This window comes from Diadema antillarum, unplaced genomic scaffold (assembly GCF_040938485.1).
Source record: "Diadema antillarum isolate AM-2024a unplaced genomic scaffold, OU_Dant_1.0 scf00000167, whole genome shotgun sequence".
Lineage (NCBI taxonomy): Eukaryota > Metazoa > Echinodermata > Echinoidea > Diadematoida > Diadematidae > Diadema > Diadema antillarum.
The window spans coordinates 2,311,561-2,334,085 of NW_027271056.1; the positions used below are offsets into that span (position 1 = coordinate 2,311,561).

General features: G+C 40.7%; 1 protein-coding gene across 1 annotated transcript in view; it reads left to right on the plus strand.

Annotated features, from left to right (window-relative positions):
• The window catches only part of LOC139722572 (protein timeless homolog), a 33,019-nt gene that overhangs the window by 4,776 nt on the left and 5,718 nt on the right, over window positions 1-22,525 (plus strand). Inside the window, exons 5-26 of the mRNA XM_071633863.1 lie at window positions 427-528; window positions 1,366-1,521; window positions 2,114-2,247; window positions 3,068-3,332; window positions 3,874-3,986; window positions 4,372-4,476; window positions 5,460-5,645; window positions 6,244-6,334; window positions 6,927-6,960; window positions 7,361-7,544; window positions 8,362-8,442; window positions 8,908-9,005; window positions 9,257-9,316; window positions 9,723-9,801; window positions 15,818-16,025; window positions 16,776-16,924; window positions 18,306-18,397; window positions 19,021-19,082; window positions 19,727-19,788; window positions 20,499-20,578; window positions 21,287-21,474; window positions 22,289-22,331. Of these exons, the coding sequence (XP_071489964.1) occupies window positions 427-528; window positions 1,366-1,521; window positions 2,114-2,247; window positions 3,068-3,332; window positions 3,874-3,986; window positions 4,372-4,476; window positions 5,460-5,645; window positions 6,244-6,334; window positions 6,927-6,960; window positions 7,361-7,544; window positions 8,362-8,442; window positions 8,908-9,005; window positions 9,257-9,316; window positions 9,723-9,801; window positions 15,818-16,025; window positions 16,776-16,924; window positions 18,306-18,397; window positions 19,021-19,082; window positions 19,727-19,788; window positions 20,499-20,578; window positions 21,287-21,474; window positions 22,289-22,331 (2,572 nt within the window). The remainder of the gene's footprint in view (window positions 1-426; window positions 529-1,365; window positions 1,522-2,113; window positions 2,248-3,067; window positions 3,333-3,873; window positions 3,987-4,371; window positions 4,477-5,459; window positions 5,646-6,243; window positions 6,335-6,926; window positions 6,961-7,360; window positions 7,545-8,361; window positions 8,443-8,907; window positions 9,006-9,256; window positions 9,317-9,722; window positions 9,802-15,817; window positions 16,026-16,775; window positions 16,925-18,305; window positions 18,398-19,020; window positions 19,083-19,726; window positions 19,789-20,498; window positions 20,579-21,286; window positions 21,475-22,288; window positions 22,332-22,525) is intronic.

A 22,525-nucleotide genomic window follows, 5' to 3' on the forward strand; every position in this document is an offset into this window, starting at 1 on the left:
TACCTCTGCTCTTCTACATAACCTTGAATGTGACGCAATTGTATGTGATTGGTATGTCAATGATAATCATATATCATACCTATTCGTATTTCATGATAAATTACTGGGATGTAACCTATCAAATAATGTGACATGCTATATATCTTTTGTCTTTCTGAAAAAAGCAAGCGAACAAACTTCTGTCATATGAAGTTGAAAAGCTGCCTAGGAGAATATTTGACACTTTGTATCATCATGATATCGAAATCAATCAAAGCTGTTTCATTTCTGCAGCAAAAAACTATGAAGCCCTCAAGTTCTCATAACAGCTCACCTTGCCCCAATTTAATGTCCCTCAAAAAAGAATTAATTAGAATGCGATTTGACTGCATTCTACTAAATTAACAAATCAAAGTGGCAACTTTCTCACTATTTCACTTTCCCCAGGAGTGGGAGAGTCGTCGAGAAGACCACACCTTGTTGATGGAGAGAATTCTGCTGCTTGTGCGAAACATCTTGCACATTCCAGCTGACCCAAATGCTGAAAAGGTAAGTCTTTCTTCCCAGACTGTTGGTTAAAACTTTGTAACAGACACAACAAAATATTCATTACATCATGTATAATGCACTTGACTTGGACAGCAATTTGTTCATAATGAAATGTAATGATATATGATAAATAAGGTCTTATTTACCCAGGATAGCTTTTTCAGTGTTGCCACTGCTCTACCAGAAGGCCTTAAATCATTAAGAATTCTGTCTGAAATATATGTCACTGGCTAATCTTCACTGATGCACATACTGTGTCATTTGTTTTCATGCAATTTAAAAACATGTTTTTCGCGATATGTGAATACGGAAGTAATTTTAACCCGTTGAGGATGAGTCCCGAGTATACTCGGGCAAGCGTCTATGGGAAATGTGTGTTGTAGCAAAATCAAACCGTCCTCAATGGGTTAAATAGTGCATTGTTAATGTCAACCTCTCTGTCTCTACATGGCTAACTTTCACTCTTGTTTGCCTGTCCGTCTGGGTGACACGACATTTGCTCCTGCGACAATTGCTCCGGTCTTATTATCTCTAAGGACTTAGGGTTAGGGTTAGGGTTGTGATAGGGTTTTAGGTTAGGTTTGATGTGAGAATTAGGATTAGGGTTAGGGTTATGTGTATGGGTTGAATTTACGTTTGGCTTAGCATGCAGATATATCATGGGAGTAATTGTCGCAGGAGCAAATGTCATGGAACCGTCTGTCTGTCCCTCCGTGTTTGTTATCGGCACATTCCCCCAACCCCCACCCCCCCAAAAAAAAAGAATAAATAAATAAATGAATAAATAAATAAATAAAATCCCCTGTACCATTCTTTTCTCTATCTGTACCATGACAGAGGACGGATGATGATGCCAGCATTCATGACCAGGTGCTGTGGGCTCTCAACGTCAGCGGCATGGACAAGCTCATCCTCTACATCGCCAGTGCTGAGGGCGAGCAGCAGTGGTGTATGCATGCCGTCGAGATCATCTCTCACATGCTGCGGGAACAGGTGACTGATCAGCCATACATACAACAAACTCCACAATTATAAAGTATTTTGAGAATCGGGATGTATGTGCCCTATTAAGATAATTGTGCTCAACATTCTGGATCCTGCATCCTGCAGTAATATTAAGATCTTAGGTTCGATCTTACAATGTCACTGGTTAAATGTTGCTTGATTATCATTCTGTCCTCCTGAAATTTCCATCACAGCAACAATTTTATTTGATATGATTTGATACAGTTTTCCTGTTCTCCCGCAGTTATGTATTATTCCGATGACACATATAATCAACCGGGTTTTTTTTCCCTTTGTTGCTCATTTGACTCTATATCTTCAGACCCAAATTCAAAAGTAAGATTTTTGTGTCTCATATTTCAAACCCTAGTTGACCTTGGCAAATAAGAATGGCAAGACTCCTTCATTTTCATATCATCCCCACAAAGAAATTTTGCCTGCTCCACTGCTAAATTTGTTTGTTGATATGTGTGTGTGTGTGTGTGTGTGTTTGTGATCATGATACAAATAAGTTGTATTAAGTACTTAGCCAGTCAACACAACTTGTTTAGTGTGGTCCTTGCTTTCCCATCTGATACAGACACCGGAGTCCCTGGCCCAGGCAGGGACCAGCCAGCAGGCCAGTGAGAGGCAGCGAGAGGCGAGAGAGCTGGAGCAGCTGAGGCAGAGAGAGATGGCTGAGAAGAGGGCTAGAATAATGAAAGCAAGCGGCAGGTACGGTGCATGGGATACCAGAACATAATGGTGATGACAATCATCATCATCCTGATAATGATGATTTTGAAAATAGTAAAAATTATAACAGCGAGAATAATAACACAGAGAGGACATCAACAAGGAAGTCTTATACCATTGTTTGTCTGTTTTTTTTAACTTTATTTGTGTAGGAGCACAAGCACATATGCTTGTGGTCTTTCCAGAGACTCCAACCCCAAGCACCTTCTGATCTGGAGATTCTCCCGCCTGAAACCCCCAGCAAACGGGAGACCCAAGTTTATGTGTGCGAAGCGTGAAGTTCCTAGGGTTATAGATGCTCTCTGGTGCTATCTAAGGCTTATTTTTGCAACATATGATAGCAATAAGTAAGAAATCCTTTCCAACTGGAGACATTGAGCCAGGGCGGGAGAAATTAAATCTCAAACGGGAGAACGGGAGATTTTGCAAAAATGGGTTTTCGGCGGGAGATCTCCCGTCGAAAACGGGAGAGTTGGAGTCTCTGTCTTTCTTTTAAAGAAGTAAGCTTTTGCTCTTTGGTACAATATGTCTCTGCAAAGTTACAGGGCAATATTTTATCATCAAATGAAAATGTTTCATGAAGTAGTAGTTTAAATCTCAGAAACCAACTGGTTATTGGTATTTATGCATGTGGTGATGTGTGGAAAGGAGCTATGAAAATGTCTAATCCATTGTTGGCAGGTTTGAATCATTGCCATGATAAATAAAGAGGCTTTTTGCACTTTTACAGTAACATCACTTCCAATCTCCATTATGCATTGAGCTCAACTCACTCATGACAACAATCTTTATCCCAAAGGCACTCCCGCTTTGGAGGATCATTCTACATGAAGGACTTCAAGTCCATCAGTGAACGGGATCTCATCTACCACCGGTCACTCCAAAATGCCAAGACCATGACCTTTGAGAGTGAGAAGGGCCCCACCAAGAAGCCCAAGAACCGGCTCCCGATGATGGACAAGGACATCAGTCGTCGATCAACGCTCAGCATCCGATTGTTTCTCAAAGACTTCTGCATCCTGCTCATGGACAACTGCTACAATCCTTTGATGAATGCTGTGAAGGTTGGTACTGTAACTCCTGAAATTTCAGTCAGCTGGGGAAATAGTACTTACGAGAGACCAGGTACTTATTAATTTTAGTCATGAATTGCTACATTTGATAATTATCTTTATTTGAGTAGTAGCACATTGTTTGAAATGAAGGAATAATACACTGAAATTGTACTAGAGATAGTAATGAATTTTGCAAGAATGTAAAATGACATGAAACTGATCCAGGTAATAATGATATAAAAGATGAGAAAGTGAATGAAATTTGGAAACAAAGCAAAAATCAATGCTGTGGCACTAGATTTATAATAGAAGAATGTGGGGTGTGTTGACTTATTTCTGATTTATTCTCACCCTTATACAGATATCATACATGTAATGAATGCATATTATATGATGATAATGTTATACAATGATTATATTAACTGGCCCAAGTGAGTGGATAATTTGTATAATATGACTTCACTCTCAAGAATTCATATGCTCACAAATGAAACTGCCCTAAATGCTCACAGTGAGTAGTAACAATACTGTTATTTTTGCTATCTCTCAGGACCACATTCTGCACCACAGAGCGCAAGAAAACGATGAATCCTACTACCTCTGGGCCATGCACTTCTTCATGCAGTTCAACCGCCATCACAAATTCAGGATCGATGTTATTAGGTATGACATCAGAAACAAAAGATCAAGTTTCAAAGGATGTTCTGTCGATGCTAAGTCCATCTTTACTGACGACTGCAACTTGGATGGTAAACGTTAAAAATGTGAAATGTTTGGGACATTGATGCATTAAACAGTGGAGATCACAAAGGAAAAATAAGAATTTAATTCTGTTCAGTGGTAATCCTTTCCTTCCTATCATTGCAATGTTATATTTGCGTGAGAAAAAAAAACCAAAAAGGTAGAAATCTGATTGAATAAGTTTTTTTTTTTCTCTTCAGCCCCTTTTTCATGAGTTCTGAGAGCAAATCCTGATCTGAAAATGTGAAACATAATGTAAACATGTTTATTGTGCTGTTCCTCATTCCCTCTGCTTTACAAACTACAGCGAGACATTCTCCGTGCAGACGTTTCACTATGTGGACACTCAAATCACCAAATACCTGGACATGATGACTACGGACAAGAAAGAGACCACTGCTTGGTCCAAGAGGTCAGTTTTCAGCTGTCCAGTTTGTTTTGAATAATCCAAGCAAGCACATACTTAAACATTCAAGATAAAAAGTACACACATAACACAGTGACTGTAATAAAATGTGCAAGTCAATATTATTTATAGCATTGTTACTTGTGTTAGGTTTGGAGTCAAAAGGGGCCTGAGCTTTCAATCCTAGCAGAATCTTCATCAAAGGCAAAATGACAAACAGGCAGGGAAAGCAATCACATATACATGTACGGACTACACACAACAAGCACAGTCAGAGGAGGGCTACGGACAGTTACAGAACAAAGAAAACAAAAGGGAAGGGTTGGAAGTCATGGGCAAGGAGCCCAGGGTAAGTAAGGGAGGGGGATTAAAGCAGGAAGGTAGACAGACAAAAGGCAGAGGAGGGTCAGTGGTGATCCCAAGGATCATAGGGGGTAACCTGTGAAGGATAAGGATGAATAAGGAGGCGACATCAAACAAGGTAAGGAACAAGAGAGGGATAAAGAATAGAAAAAGAATGAAATAGCAACAGCATGAGTAAAGGGGTAGCGAGGCTGAACAAGTAGTGAGCCCTAACCTGGTGTGCAAAGAAGAGGCAACAAAATGAAAGTGAGAGTCAGCCAACAAATGCAAGTTACTACCATATGTTGGGTTTGATCAGATAAGCATTCAGTGGGGTTTTTTTAAAGCATTTTCTGATGAAACAACAACTTTTTGAAAAAAAGTGTTTAAACTTCCTTGTCTCTCTGACATATTATTAGTTCATCCCTTCAAACCAGAGAGGGTGTCAAATTTGTAGAACTGCGAGTCCTTGATTTGAATAAATCGATGTGAAAGGATTTGTTTTTAAATATCTGAGAAAACATTCTGAATCTATCAATCAAGCGATTTACAACATTGATGCTTTAGATCAAGAATGAGGAGTCTTGCCTGTGTTTTAACCATGCAGTCACATGACAATGTAGTTTGTGCTTTTGTTTGTATCTCAGAATGCACCTGGGCCTGAAGGCGTACAGAGAGCTGCTTGCATCGCTGAACGAGATGGCGGGACCCAGCAGCGCCCCGGAGCTACGGGAGTCTGCCGACGTGATCCAGAATAATCTCTTCTATGTCGTAGAGTACCGGGAGATCTTCATCACTCTCCTCAAAAAGTTTGACGAAGTCAAGAACACGAGGTAAGATTTGTTAGCTCCATATTCCCTTCAAATTTTTGGCAAACACTTGTGGCTGAAGCTACTGGTCAATCTAATAATGATTGGGTGGGAGAATTAGTTATGAGCAAAATAACGACTCCACAATTATCCTAAAACACACACATACACTAAAAGAAATATATGTTTCCCCAATAGTTGCTTTCATGTGTTGCTGAAATACTGTGATTTTTTTTTCATTGTTTCTTTCTACATTCATTTATGTATACATCACTTCTTATCAAATTTGTATGTTTTGAAATACAATGTATGTTCATATGTGTAGACTGTTGTTGAATGTTGATTTAAAACTGCTATCTTTTACCTGACAAGATCATCAAGGTCACCTGTTACCCAGCCGCAAACAATGTGATTCTTGGATAAGAGTGCTGGAAGAAAAATTGCCAAGTATCTAGTGTAGCGATATGGGTGCAAATCTAAGCATGACATGACCACCATGGCACTTAAGTCAGAATTTTAATTGAATCATGTAACTGTGCAAGGCAATGTGTCCCTTCCCACCAGTGACCTCTTCTTATAAATTATCTCATCAATGCAAATGACTGTTTATTTCTCATAAAAGGACGTATCTCAAAGATTTGGTCGAGACAACCCACATTTTCATCAAGATGCTGGAGAAGTATAGCAAGAAAAAGAAGACACTCATGGTTCAGGTGAGAGCAACAAAGAACATTTCTTTTATTTAATATCTTTGATTCATACATGTACTATCAAAAAACCCATGGGCATTTATAGTAGACATGAATTTCCAACACATATGCCCATACAGTGGACAGTGCATACGAGTGCCATAAAATCCCTCATAGCTTCAGAGATTCAGGACTCTGCATTATCTGAGGTGTCATAAAAAAAAAAAAAGTTGACGTTACAGAATGTTTTTCATATCTCCGTTGTTTGTGTAGTGTAAGGAATAGTGTTGATCTGATGTGTTGGCTTGCTTGGTTTGTGACTTGTTAAATCAGTTAGCTCTTTGCCTTTCTTGATTTATTAATGGATGATGTTTAAGCATTCATCCAGTTTATCTATCCTCTTCCGAGAAATTGAATAGAGTAAAACATAAAGTTGAGAATAACCATCTATAGGTCCACTTTATTTGGCCCAGTTTCTTTCAGATTGTCTTTGTTTTCTTCTAGCTCTGAATCTGTTGACAAAAAAAAATTGCAGTTTCAAAGAGATGAACATTTGCTGGAAGTCATTTTGGCTATGCTGTATATAACATATTTCTGACCTGTCTTATCTTTACAGAAAAAGACCAAGAAGAAGGCAAAACGAAGAAAGCGTAAGTAACAATTTAAAATGAAAATGAAATCAAGGTACAGAGATAATGATATTGATATGCACACTTTTTTGTGTGTGCATGTTTATCTAGGTATTTATGTGATGTATGAAGTACAATGGATGTAGATGATTTTTGAATGACTAATTTAAGTATTAGTATATTCCTCACAGACAAAGTTTTGGGTTTAGGATGATGCTCAAAATATCAACTATGACCTAAAAGTTTGATGAACAGTCCTCTGTTTTATCTTAGCACCACAAAGTAGTTAAAAAACACTTTAATAAGAAGTATGATATGTTGTCTACACTGCTTTCCAGTTCATCAGCTCCCGATCAAGAGATGATCAATATTTGCATTACAAGCACTTCCATGAAGTTTACTTTGTGTGATTTGGGAACAGGTCGTCAACCCCAACAGGAAGCTGGCCAATCCCACAATGCCCAGGAGCAAGAGGACCAGCTTAATGATGTCTGGAATGACACCCTGGCCAGTGAACTGTCCGCCATGTTACAAGAGAGGGAGGACATTCCGGAAAACGTCTCTCCGTTCGATGCTGCGTCGGAGGTGCCGATGGAAGAGCAGAGGTGGGAGTCTGCTCACATCTCTATTTAAAAGATTGGCAAAGTGGTATTTGCTGGATTATGGATGACTTAATGTAAATTTTGTTCCGAGGGAAATACATACTTGTGTATGTCTGGTTATAGGAGATTCTGGTAAAGTGGACAAGGACCTGGATACTCTGGCAGGGCAGGAGATTTTGGGTCTGAATCCTGCCAATAAGTGCTAGTGTCATTGGACAATGTTTTTTAACCTATGATGTACCTCTTTACCATGTGTCAAAATGGAAACCTGGCAATGATAAGATAATAATGACTGAAAGACTCTTAAGGAGAATAGTGATGTCACTTGAAGAGGCTGTCTTTGATATATGAGATATGCTACTATCTGTATTGTCTAGAGACCTTTCCATTCATTTAAACAGCAATAGATTGACACAAGACTGATGATTACCATTGTGATCACTAATTTATGTGTGTATCTCATTAATAATTTCTAATTTGGCTGTGTAGTTAAATTGACATTTATCTTTGACATATAGCAATACTCAGATATAGATAATGATGCAACATCATCAAAATATGAACTAGGGATGCAAACTGGTTCATTTAAAGCCAGCAGCACACTAAACAACTCGGGACTATACGACTGACAGACTTTGGATCCGAAATAAATCACAATAAGTTCAGAATAAACACGCTTGTTTATTTCAGATCCAAAGTTTGTCAGGTGTATAGTCGTGAGTCGTATAGTGTTCGGTGGGCTTTAGCCAACTGTTTAAATCAAAACTTAAAAGAATCATACCCATCCATCTCCTCACTCCAATGTTTCTGTGCAATGCAGGACGGAGGCCATGGTGAAGATCCAGCAGAGTTTGAGAGCCGGCAGAGCTGGGGAAGCCCTGGCCCTCTTCAGGGCCTCCAGGTAGGTACCAATATGGTCCTGATTTGTAGCGAGCCCTTTGGTACTGCTTGGACTAACAGAATAGAGGCTAACATAATGACATAGTGTCTGTTCAAGTGCATGAGTTTAGACCCTTTTTAAGTTTGCAGTTGTCTCCTGTCTCACTTGAGCATAAACTCGTAACTTTTAAAATGGATCAAAAAATTAACCAGCAGGCTACAAGCTCTCACATTTTAGTAACAATGTAGCAGTTAATTTAAGGGAAATGTCACATGATATCTGATGAATTTTCAACAAGTATCTCTTTCATGGGCTGTGAGCATTTCCTATTAAGATATTTTTGAGAACTATCAAAAGCATGTAAGCTATGCCAGAAATTTGAAAGTAATCTCTGAATGAGATGATGTGTGTGCAGAAGAACAATCAACCTCAATTTCTCTCCAAGCATCAATTGGATTCAATTCTATCTACTTTTATTGTTGATAGGGAGGTGTGGCCGGAGGGAGATGTATTTGGAGCATCTGACATTGAACCAGAAGATGAGTTTATGGCTCTACGCGAGATCCACTTCACAAACCTGAATGGTAAGTAGAGTTTCTGAAGAACACTTCATAGCACTAGGGGGTTACAGCCTGTTGAAGTAGAAAGACAAGCCCATTTAAAACAAACAAACAAACAAAACAGCAGAACATCACTCTCAATGTCTCAAAGCCATTTTTTTTTTTCTGTTTAGACATAAAGATGATGCCATGAAGAAGATTTCCATCACGCTTTAGTATGATATTTCTTTGCCAGCTCATTACAAACATTTTGTTTTTTGACTTGATCATTACAGTACAGCAGCCAGAGCCAGCACAAGCGGACACCGTGGAAGAGCAAGAGGAATATGAAGAAGGTAACAACAATCTTTTCACCGATGAGAATGAGAGATGTAATGATAAAAGCACTCTTCATCCTTACATTTAGATCTAAACCTTGCAGTAAGATTTCTTCCTTTAATTTTTGTCATGGAATGCGTGTAGTGTAAATCTTGAATATCCCAAATAAAGCATGTTAGCTCAGGAATGGAAGTTTTTTAATGGTTGGTGGAATCTGTATTGGGTATTGCCTTTCTGATTTCATTGTGTACCTCCTGTATTTTTTTTTTCTTTATCATGGTGTCATGATAGCCAAATAATGCCTCCCATAATGCATCATTGTGGGTTAATGACCTCACTGTCAAATCAAATAGGGTTAGGGTTAGCACTAACTGTTTTTTCTTACTCCCATTCTCAATTATTGTTGTTTTCTTTGTGACTAAGATGAGGAAGATGAAATGGCCATGGAGGAGCAGATGACGAGAGGAGAGGAAGAGTTCAACTTTGCTGGATACATCAACAAGTATGACATTTTGATCTCATTAGTGTTTATTATGATTATAATTCATAGATAATCTTGATGATCAAGAATTATTTCATATCTTATAGTGGCTTCTGATTATATGCAGTATTAGAGAAGTGTTTTTCCTGCTCTGATTTTATACGGCAGTGATGAACGCTGTGATAAATGCCACCCGTTCCCTTGAAATACTTTCAACTCGAGTGCAATTCTGATTTTTGTCCTGTCATAACTTGTGCTAATTGTAAGTAGCACTGACTTCATAAGTCTTTCTCCTTTGTCCATGTATGTATTGATGAGTATTCAGTTGAATGATTTTTTTTTCTTCTTTTTTTTAAGGCAAATATGAGGTATCTGTGGTATTTTTAACTTATTCAGCATTATTTTTATTTGCAGTGAAGCATTTCTTATTAGAATTTGTAGGAAAATAATTTGCGAAACCTCTTCATGATTTTTTTTTTTTCTGAGGGGGGGGGGGGGGAGGTTGTCAATGGGAAAATGATTATCATAATATCATTGAGAGAAAAAGAATTGGAAAAACTTCTGCCTGAAAAACAGAACAATTGCTGCAGTAGTAATGGTCATTGTGAAGAACTTGCGCATGACTGCTGCTATCTTTTAAGCTCGTGAGGTTCAAAAGTGAGGTTTACATCTCCTGTGTTATTTTTGATTCCCAGTGCAAGGGACTGTCTTTGGCATGTCCAACTTGTTTCACCCACAGATGTGTGTAGAAAGGAATGATATCACCTTGATCCTAATGAGTATGCTTTTGTTATTACCTTGTCAACTTGTCTACATCCGTAATAGATTTTAAAGAAGGAGAAGTGTATAGCTGTCTCTCCCTATTCTGCACTGTGGAATGAAAGTTGTATTGATGCTGTAAGATTTGCAAGCAATCATGCTAGAAGCTGTTAGTAATGACAACGCTGCACACTGGATACCAATTGGTCTGACAGACAGGTCAAACCAGTGTGCAGTAATGCGACCCTGGAGTTGATAGATCGTAACCACAAGTATGTGTTCGTGTTATCTTGTCAAGTTGGTGTGCATGCAGTCACTGACCTTTTGACCCTTTTGACCTTGATAACCCTTGCTGTAATGCAGGCATAGAAAGGTAACTTTGGATTTTCCCTGCACTTTTTGTTTTCCCAAGAACACTCTGAGGTGTACTATTTAGCTGTCAACATGGCTGCAAAGTACTGGTAGCTGTCTTGCTTGCGTGCTTCTCTCATTTGTTAGGGTTGATTCACTCCGTTGCTGTATTGCTGTGTGTTTGCTAGCGTGTATGCATTGGCAGTGGGCAGGTCCTTCTGGTCCTGTACGGGTAGTGAGACGTCCCCGCCCTCCACGAGTCTCCCGCTGCCTTGCGGGCAGTTTTTTGGTTAATCAAAGGCTAGGGAGTAAACCTTATCCAAATCCGGAGCGGAGCCCCTAAGGCGGTTAGGTGTTGCAGCTTCATCATCTCTCCGGCAGCTCCTGCAGTCCAGTTGTGGCTAGGATGTGTCGCCCTGCGTCCCTCCTGGCTAGATCAGCTGGACCGAGAGGGGGGTCCTGGGCTTGGGCAACCCAAGGCCTCCACAGTTCTTCTTGCCCAGGATTCAGTGACTCCACCCTCCATCTCTTCTCTTCTTCTCCCAAGTCCTGAGGCGATGGGCGAGTGGCGACGGTAGCAGGTGCAAGATGGCGCTGGGAGCTTCTAGCCATGGACCTACACTCAGGCGGTCAGGGCAATAAGGATGGTCGTTCTACAACCTACCGGGGCAAGGGCATAGTTCGGCAGCCACTCTGACGACGGAGCAGCCCTCTTCAGGGACAGCACTGCTCCCCCCTCATGGGGAAGGGTCTAGAAAAGGTGACCTAAAAAAAGCTTGCCTCATCTCCATCCTGTCAGCATACCGCAGCTGACTGGACATCTACCACGCGGTCGAAATACAAGAGAAACACGAAAGACGAACTCAAAATCATCCCGCCGGAAAAGCACCTTATGTGTTGGAGCCTGGAACATCAGGACACTCATGGATAACCAAAACTGTGACAGACCAGAACGTCGAACAGCACTTGTAGGTCGAGAACTGCTGAGATACAGCATCGATATTGCTGCCCTCAGCGAGACACGCCTTGCAGACACTGGGGAGATCACCGAGGCTGGAGCTGGATACACTTTCTTCTGGTCGGGAAAGGCACTAAATGAACGCAGGGAGGCAGGAGTTGGTTTTGCCATTCGCACCACCCTCGTCAAGAACCTGGGGTCCCTCCCAAGGGGTATCAGCGACCGCCTGATGGTGATGAGAATCCCTCTCCATGGCAAGACGCACTTGTCACTCATCAGTGTGTACGCCCCCACCATGACCTATACTCTGGAGGAGAAAGAGCTGTTCTATCAGAACCTCTCCAAAGTGCTGCGGTCAGTTCCTAAAGACGACAAGCTGCTGATACTAGGGGACTTCAATGCCCGGGTGGGTAGAGATGCCCAGTCTTGGCCAGATGTCATTGGGCCACATGGCATTGGCCATGAGAACACCAACGGCCAACTGCTACTCACCCTCTGTGCTGAACATGGACTCACCATCACCAATACCCTGTTCCAACTGCCAGACATCCACAAAACTACCTGGATGCACCCAAGATCCAAGCACTGGCACTTGATTGATTATGTGATCACCGGGCGCCGTGACATCCAGGATGTTCGCATCACAAGAGCAATGAGGGGAGCTGACTGCTGGACAGACCACCTGCTGCTGAGGTGCAAACTGTCCTTTTCCATTGTCAGCAGGCATAGACGTCAGAAATCTGACGTTAAAAAGAAAATGGATGTCCAGAAGCTAAATGAACCAAACACAAGAGAAGCCCTCATCACCAACCTTGCAAACCAGCTTGAACATCTACCAGCAGAGGAAGACTACGAGAAGGCCTGGGCCAACTTCCGGGATGTGGTGTATGACTCTGCCAGTCTGACTCTTGGATATATGACAAGGAAACACCAAGACTGGTTCGACAACAACAACAAGGAGATCACCACCCTCCTCCAGGAGAAGAAAGAAGCCTTTACAGCCTGGCTCAGTGACAAAGACTCCCAAGCGAAGCGTGACCGCCTCAAGAACATCAGAGGAAAGGTGCAGACCGAGCTGCGACAGATGAAAGACAAGTGGTGGGAGAACAAGGCTGCAGAACTACAGCAGTACGCAGACGAGCACAACTCAAAGAAATTCTTTGCCAGCCTGAAGGATGTGTATGGCTCCACGCCAAATGCAATGGCACCTGTGCGCTCTACCAATGGAACCCTGCTTACTGAGAAAAGCAACATCATACAGCGTTGGAGCGAACACTTCAGCCAGCTACTAAACAGACCTTCTCAGATCGACCAGCAGGCCATTCAAGATATGCCACAGCGCCCAGTCCTGGCCTTCCTTGATGACCCCCCAATGTTGGCAGAAACCCTGAAGGCAATCAAGCAACTACATGCGGGGAAAGCACCTGGTCCTGACAGAATACCCCCAGAGATCTTCAGAGAGGGAGGTGCAGCCATTGCCATCAAGCTGACCGAGCTGATACAGCAATTCTGGGAAGAAGGATCGGTGCCGCAGGACTTCAAGGATGCCAACATTGTGCATCTGTACAAAAACAAAGGGGACAGAGCTTCATGTGACAACCACCGGGGCATATCACTATTGAGCATCGCAGGAAAGATTATGGCCTGTGTTGTTCTGAACCGCATCTCACACCATCTGCTGGACGACGTGGTCTCTGAGAGCCAGTGTGGATTTAGGAGCAACAGGGGGACAATAGACATGATCTTCGCATTACGGCAGCTACAAGAGAAGTGCCGAGAACAAAACCAGAACTTATACATCCTCTTCGTAGATCTGACGAAGGCTTTTGACACTGTCAGCCGTGAGGGTCTGTGGGCTATCTTGACCAAGCTGGGCTGCCCTCCTAAGTTTGTCAGGATCATCCAGTCCTTTCATGATGGCATGATGGCTCGCATTGTGGCAAACGGAGATATCTCTGACCCATTCCCAGTCTCCAATGGTGTAAAGCAAGGCTGTGTGATGGCTCCTACACTCTTCAGCCTCATGTTTGCTACCATGCTCTTCTGTGCCCTCTCCAAGTGTGATGCTGGTGTCAGTATTCGGTACAGATGTGATGGCCGATTCTTTGACCTTAGACGTCTGAAGGCAAAGACCAAAGTCCTGAAGGCCCTTGTGAGAGACTTCCTGTTTGCAGACGATTGTGCGCTTGCAGCACTGAATGAACCAGACCTCTCAGAACTTGCCACTTGTTTTGCAGAAGCAGCAAAAGCCTTTGGACTGACCATCAGCCTGCAAAAAACAGAAGTGATGCTCCAGCCTGCACCTGGCCTGTCACCTCCTGAGCCTCAGATCGAGATCGAGGGCACAAAACTGAACAACGTGGAGAGCTTCACATACCTGGGAAGCTGCCTGTCTTCAAACTGCAGCATGGACAAGGAAGTCTCCAAGAGGCTCGCAAAAGCAGGAACTTCGTTTGGCAGACTTTGGACACGTGTGTGGGGTGAACGAGGCATCAGGCTTTCTACCAAGCTGGCAGTCTACAAGGCAGTTGTCGTCACATCCCTGCTCTATGGCTGTGAGACATGGACGCCGTATAGGAGGCAAAACCGTGCACTTGACCAGTTCCACCTCCGCTGCCTGCGACGAATCATGGGAATTTCCTGGCAGGATAGAGTCTCAAACACTGAGGTGCTTCGCAGAGCCAAAATGTCTGGGATCGAGGCCCTCATCATGAAGGCCCAGCTCCGATGGGTCGGACATGTTGTCCGAATGGATGATACTCGTCTACCAAAGATGATCTTCTTCTCCGAGCTGGCTTCTGGAGCAAGGAGCATTGGAAGGCCCCTGAAGCGGTACAAAGACAGTCTGAAAACTTCCCTTGTTGCCTGTGGCATCTCAGCCCGTGACTGGCAGTCGCTTGCCTCTGACCGCACCGTCTGGCGCCCAGCTGTACAAAGGGGTGCAAGACTGTTTGAGGAGAAGCGCCTCAGGAGCTTGGACCAGAAGCGAAAAGCCCGCAAAGAGAGGATCACGGACCCTACTTCTGCTGTGGCATGCCCAACATGTGGCCGCGTCTGTGCGTCCGCCTTTGGGCTCCGCTCCCACCTCCGGCGTCACTGACGTCATTGTCGAACCCGACAGACTTCCATTATAGTGTTTATTGGAAGAAGATAGATCTAGATGACTTTCTTAACAGAATCATCACCTTAAGCAGGGCTCGACACTAACGGTGGCCCGGGACCACCAAAAACACACGTCGGGCCACCAAAAAAAGCCGGATGTTTGCCTTTGGGCCACCAAAAATAAAAGTTAGTGTGGAGCCCTGCCTTAAGATATATATTGCTTTGTTTTTGCTATGACAGACACTACACTCATAAACATATATCGCACCTATTTCCATCTAAAGAATTCCTACCGTCTCCACAAAAGGACAAAATTCATGCAATGTTTTGCCATTTTAAACTCTGTAAAGTGATACATTACTCAATGCAATCAATATAATGTTGAGTGATATATCGCTAGCCCCTGCATGCAACTATTGCAACCACAGTGCATACATGCATTATGATAAAGGTGGTCTATACCTACTGTATGTGCATGTGTGTGGACGATGCTCAGCTGTTACATACTGTTGACCTGATTATTCAGGTGCAATAAGCATTAAACATACACATATTAAAGTGTATAATCAGGTCAAAATCGTAAATTGTAAGCTTGATAAATGCTTTAAACAACATTGATCATATCTTGATTTTCTCTTCACAAAAATCATAGCCTTGTGAATGATGTCCTATCAGCAGCACATGCTTTTAAAGCGAAAACAGATAAACAAAAAACTTCTTTTTTTATTTTAAACCTGATATTGCAGTCCGATAAATTGTGAGAAGTTGTTTAATCATTTGCTAATTGTCAAGATTAACTAATCTCTAAAATATGTTAATGAATTTTTTGTTTTCTATTAAAAAAAAAAAAACAACAATCTCTGACAGACTCTGTCATCCAGCTGTCATCAAGAGCTACATCAAGCTGCTGGGCAGTTTCCGTAGCAACCAGGCATTCACCAATCACTGCATCATCAAGCTGCTGCACCGCATCTGTTTGGAGTGTGACAAGACCCAGCTCCTCTTTCAGGTGTCCCTCTTTCGGATCTTCCACAAAATCCTGCAGGATCCCCTGGCCAAGACAGATCAGTTTAAGGTACCACTCTCCATCAGGGAACACCTTGGCCCCATTTCATGAAAAGTTGAGATGATAGCAACACTTGCTGGAATTGTAATTGTCATGGTAACAACAAGAATCCAGCTTCCTGGTTGGCTGTTGTTATGAGAAGTTGCCAATCCAGCAAGCATTGCTATCCTAACATCTTTCATGAACTGGGGCTCTGATCATGTTAAGTTGTATCACATGTCAAGTTGTTTTACAATAAAACTCATTATTATCATTAGTTTTGGTGTGTTTGGTTGGTTGATGCCATAAAATAGTCCCATCTTTTCACAAAGGTGCGAAATGACATGGCAACACTAATGGCTTTAAAAATGTAAGTAAGGTCTAGCTTGAAAGAGATGTTATGTTCAGTCTACTCTTGAAACAGGTATGAGAAGCCTTCATCCAGTGGAGATTCTAAACATCTCCCTCTCGCCAAGTCAAGGCAGTGTTTTTTGTTTCTTTGTTTTGTTTTGTTTTTTCTACATATGATTTAAAATTACTGTTTATTTGGAAACCAGGGTATTGCAGGATTTTGAACAGGGAACGTTTATGTCATTCCATGCAAACTCTGAAATTAAAGTAGGAGTAAAATTGGTGATCAGTGGAATAGATGCATTTTCATTTTCAGTCTACTTGTTTTGCATGACCTAGTTGTTGTAGAAACTGGTATCCTTTAGAAATGCAATAACTCCCCTGCCCTCACCATGTTTGTTCGTTGTTGTTTTTTTAATTCAATAACAGGAAATGGCAAAGTTTGGCCAGTACGTTGTGGGTCGTTTCTTCAAGGCCCTGCCGTCCAATCCCAAGCTAGTGGTGGAGCTCCTCTTTTGGAAGGATGCCTCGGATATCTACCAGATCCAAGAAGGCTATGGAGCAGTCCAGCCCAGCAAGTAAGTTTTGGAGAGGACAATATTGGAGCGACTTGGAGCAGCTGGGTTTAGTAATCTTGATGATGGTTGATAGTATAGTCATGGCAACCACTATCAGTCTGAAAGGGTAGACAGTGGAAATGATTGTGATGAAGGCTGGATAGAATTTAGGTTAATGACAATGGGTGTGAGACATAGAAGAAATCATTGTAACTTTATTAGACTGTAATAAGACTAATACTCACATGAGCTAACTGTTTAAAAGTGAATTTTCATCAGTTACTAGGTCAAATTGAGTAATTGTGCCTGAGCTAACTGATGTTTAACTTTATTGGCGGCTAAAATGATTTACTCACATTCTGTCTCTCATGACATTGCCACTACTTTGATGTCATAAACTCACATATCTAACCAATGGTGTAAGCTGGGCATTGGTTTTCTTGCATTCACAAATTGACTGTCAATTTTCTATGTGCCTGTATTGTCTTTTCAATATGATCAGTTGCCATCATTTGTGACAGTGCACCTCAAAACGAACATAAAGTCGCACACACTGATTTTGCGTGAGGACTGAAAATAAGTGAAATGGGTCAACCTAGCCGATCTTGACTTTTTCATATTTTCTGAAAGAGTGGGTCTTCTTTTACATTATGCTAAAATTTGGTATCATAAAACGGGCAGGAAAGTGTGTTTTTTAGCAGTTTATCTCGAACATTTTTGGTAGAATACTGTGATCGGGTGTGTCTTTAGAATCCCTTTTTCCTTTCTGAAAAACCTTGTCCACACTCTTCACTTTCAACTCTAATAACTTTTGAAGGGATAGAGCTACTGCTTTGAAAGTTGGCATTAAGTATGGACAGAATGTGTTAATGAGGCATGTTTAATTTCAGTTTAATCTGATAATCCCTTCATTGTTGTTACTCTGGTGGTTTACTTCCTGTTTTTTGTCCCATTCATCGCACAGCCATCACGGTTTGGTAAAGATTAAGTGCTTGAATAGACACTGTACTTCAGAGCCTCTTTTCTCAGTTCACACTTTTCCTGAGTTTGTGCTTTCTTTCCAATATTTAGATAGGTTAGGAGAGTCCATTTGATTTGAGTTATACATCATTTTAAAGCTTAAAGTCTGCTCTTTCAGAATATGGTCTTAACTTAAAATTCATGTCTGGCGACTTTTTGTTTGTTTTGAGGTGCAGAGTCACATTTATCAATGGCATTACAAAAGTTGTTTTATTTTCTGTATTTCACAAATGTCACAGTGAGATCTTCTATTGAAATACGGGTGAATGTCAAGGAGGTGTAACTGACGAAAGTTTTCGCACAATTGTATAAAAACCATGTCCTTAGCTGTGATTGGGTAACTGGTTTACAAGCTTCTTCCTTTTGTCCCTCATTCACCCAGGAAGAGTAAGGGGAAGGAATGGACGGAGGAGGAGCAGGCTGAGTTGGCTGGCCTCTTTGAGCAGTACCGTGATGTGGATACCAGGGATGATGGTAACTTCCTGAACTTGTTTTAAGAAGACTATAGGGCCCATGAATCGCCAGATAATGTGTGATATTGATACCTGACAGTGTTTTGTTTTGTTTTGTTTTGTTTTGTTTTGTTTTGTTTTTGTTTTTTTTTTTTTTGGGGGGTGGAGAAGGGAGGGGGGTAATTTAAGATAAAATTAGCAGCTTGATCTTCATCACATGCTTTGAGCAAGCAAGATATAACTTAGAGAACCTACAAGACCCTGTTGCATAAAGATATGCAATCAAACATAAGTCAGAAAATCAAACATATAAGTCATATATCAGCCAATCAAAAATTAGGAGGTGGAGGTGCAAGACTTCAAGGTTTAGAACACACTTTCCATCACTCCCTCTCCTGTAGAAAAGAGGAGCATATGGTTATAAATCTTTTAAAGGAAATCTTGTTCGCCTTCATGTAAATTCTCTGTTACTCTTGAATGTAAAATTTGCAGTTTGTGCTGACTGTTTTTGTTTATTCCCACAGCATTTCCTAATTTCTTTATCAGTCACCTAAAGGTTGTACTATATGGATGATGAAGATGTTCAAGGTAACAATGATTTGAGGTGTGCACTGCTTCATATCTATTATTTGTCCCGCACTGTAGGTAAGGACGTGGTTGATCTGATCATGGATCATATCATCGATGACAGCAAGACAAGGAGACAGGTACAGCTATGTGAGAGCTCTCTTGGCTAAGGCTCCAAGGAACCAATCCTCCTTGTGCTAACTATAGACTTAGATCTACTGACAAGCAGTATCAAACATGGTGACATGCTGAGGAATGAACATAGTCTAGTACTTGTGTGCTAGCAGTTGACATACGTGTTCCTTCTACTATCGCCGCTTTATAATAAACACATGGAAAACAAGAGACGATCATTTTTTTATAATTTTCTTTTTGTGGATACACCTTTTGTTTAGAGTAGGCAGTATTGTGATGTTGTTTTTTTGCGAGCTATGTTTCAAAACATGGGAAAGATGATTCATAGTTCAACGAGATGGCCAAAAAGATTCATGTGGATACACCTTGTGTTTAGAGTAGGCAGTATTATGTTTTGGTGACATCCGGTAACTGATTTTGTTCGAAAGAATTCTCAGCAGTATTCTACATTCAGGACTGAATTTAGCTGAAAAAGTAAGAATACATAAAAAATATTGATTAAAAACAAAAATACATTCAGCACTTGTATTAAGTTATAGACAGTTTGCAAGTGTCCAGCTTTGCTCTCAATGTGGGCATCCAAAGCTGCCATCCTTAGTTTAGCACAGAATGTTTTTAGTGAGAGAATTGTTATCTCTTTTTTCCCCAGATCGTCTCCCAGCTTGTCAAGCAAGAACTCATTGACAGTGCCAAGGATCTTAAGAAAGAACAGTGAGTTTCTCTTAGAATGGGATGGGGATGTCTCAGTGCTGATGTTTTTTAGAACATCACCACATGTTTCTTTTTCTTTTTTTTTCATGAGTATGACACCATTACTTCTAAAATCATGGTACGTAATGGTTTTGATGTTTAAATGGGCATTCCTCCAAACCAGCCATTATGATGACTGAGTGATTTCAGAAGTCAGGGCTGCACAGTATAAATCTCAAAAGGGACTCCTTGTGACTTGGGGAAAGCTAGCATGAAGTTTGAATAGCGACTCATTTCTGTGCAGAATTCTCTGCTAAGTACTTGTATGAGTACATGCTGATGTAGAAAATGATGATTCTTTCATTCCTAATATTTGCATGAACCTTAATACTCATGCTCACAGAGAGCTGAGGTAAGAGTGTGTTGACTTTTGGTTCATCCACTTAATCCTGTGTATTAAAAGAAATCATTCCACGATAGATTCACTTCAGTCACTGCACTGTTCACAACATTGAATTGACATAGCTGCTTCTCTTCATAGTAGACAGGTCATTATCTTTATTCTTTAATGAGATTGCATGCATCTGAGCCCCCATGATTTTTTGTTTTTGTTTTAAATAAAGTTGATACAAGGGGGAAAAAAACACATAAATCTGCCCTGAATCATTGAGGTTTCAGATGTTGTTTTAACATCATAGTATGTTTTGTTTATTTTTTTTTCATCATCAAAGTCCAAAGAAATTGAGATTCTGGAGGGAAGAACATGAGTTGGAGTTGAGGACCCTGTTTGAGCAGCACAAGGATGCTGATGGTAAGTTTTTATGTCAAAGGTCATGTCTGTTCTCTTCAAGATTACCTCAAAAAGACCTCTGCCTCTACTCTGTAGCTAGAAGAATCTTAACACATTTAGTGAGAAAAGCCTGTAGCTAGAAGAATCTTAACACATTTAGTGACAAATGCTTGCTTTGAGGGCCATTCTCATGTGTGTGAGTGTTCATGTGACAAGGAATAGGCATCTTAGTCACATGTGAAGAGGGTTAAAGAAATCAGGTGTTAACAGTTCTTTCATGTGCCATCCATTTATGCTTGACATAGAATGTGAACTCCAAAGAAATGTCCACCTCTTATGCATGTAATATCTCGCGAAAGCAGAACTGCATGTGTCTGCTGTAGAATGAACTCTTGACCACTAATGCCTAACTTATGAACTTAAAGTCAACAGTATGCGAGAACAACAGACAAACCACCCCCCCAAAAAAAAAAAAATAAATAAATAAAATAAATAAATAAATAAAATGAATAAAATAAGATAAAATTAAATTAAAAAATTAAAAAAAAAGAGAAAAGAAAAGTATGATAAGTATGGTAACAGGGCTGTGTTTTAAGGACACATGAATGTAAATACATATGTAAGCAAGCCCGATGATATTGAGTCTTTTAGGCCATTGTTTGTGAGGTGATTACAGTCAAATTAGAGGAGAGACTCTCCACCAATTCTTCTTTACCTGAAATCTTTCAGACATTCTTGGTGCCATCCTGGAGCACATGCAGGAGAAGAGGTCTAGGAACAAAGTCATGCAGAAGATCCTGGAACTAGGACTGGTCCAGGACCGCAAGGAGCTCTACAAGAAGCGCAGGAGGAAGGGTGATGGAGGAGATGGAGCCAGGGGTAGAAGGCGGAGACGGGGGAGAGGCGATGGCGATGAGGTGCATCTTCTTTCTCTCTCTTTGCATTTTGACCAAATACAATACTGTATTACACACTCATTAAGTGAGTACAGTGGACTCAGATCGTAACAAAGTCCTCAGGACTGGAAGTTTTCTTTTGTTATATTAAAATGTCTTCATAACCGAACAAATAAACATTAAAAATACATAGAGTGGATAATGTTGGGGCATGAATTTTGACTTTGTTGTAACCGGAATTTCGTAATAACCGTGTTCGTTGTAATGGGAGTACACAGTACTGTATTTACATATTGTACATAGGTGACTTATTGTATAATTTCTATCCACACATTGGTGCTAAGTAGGATGAAAAACCTGCAAAGTCAGGTTTTCTAAATGTTTGTTTGTTTGTTTGTTTTTTTCAATAATGACAGAATGATAAACTAAGGTCAATATATACAATGCAGTGTTTTATGCCTCCGTCCCAAAGTGTGTTAGAGGCATTTATGCTTTTGTACATTAAATAGTTCCATATTTAACTGGTGGTCTGGTTTGGACTTTTCTAATGTAGCTCAGGATTTTATTTCCCAATGAAAATTCACAACAGATTATGTTTCTTGATGTTTTACAAATCTAGATATATGGCTAGATTTATTATGATCATGTAATTGAGTATGAAAGAAAGAAATTATGCACATAATTAGCACAATTAGAATGTTTAAACCCATTGAGGACAAGTCTTGAGAATACTCGGGCATATGTCCATGAGAAATGTGTGTTATAGCAAAATCAGTCTGTCCTCGACGGGTTAGTGACACATTTTTCTTTTTTTTTTTATCACATCCTTGGACAGGACTTGGATGATGAGGCAGATGAATTTGCAGATGGTCTCCAAGGTAACTTATCATATCTTTAATTGTCAGGCTGTCGATAAGAAAATGACAAGATTAATGTTTGAGATGAAGATGGTAATTGTGATAATGTTGCTTTTTTTGCTATACAAGTAGCTGATAATTATGGGAATATGAGTTTCCATAATGATAAGATCATTGTTTCTTCCTTAAAGTGAATGTTAAAGGTTACTGTGATG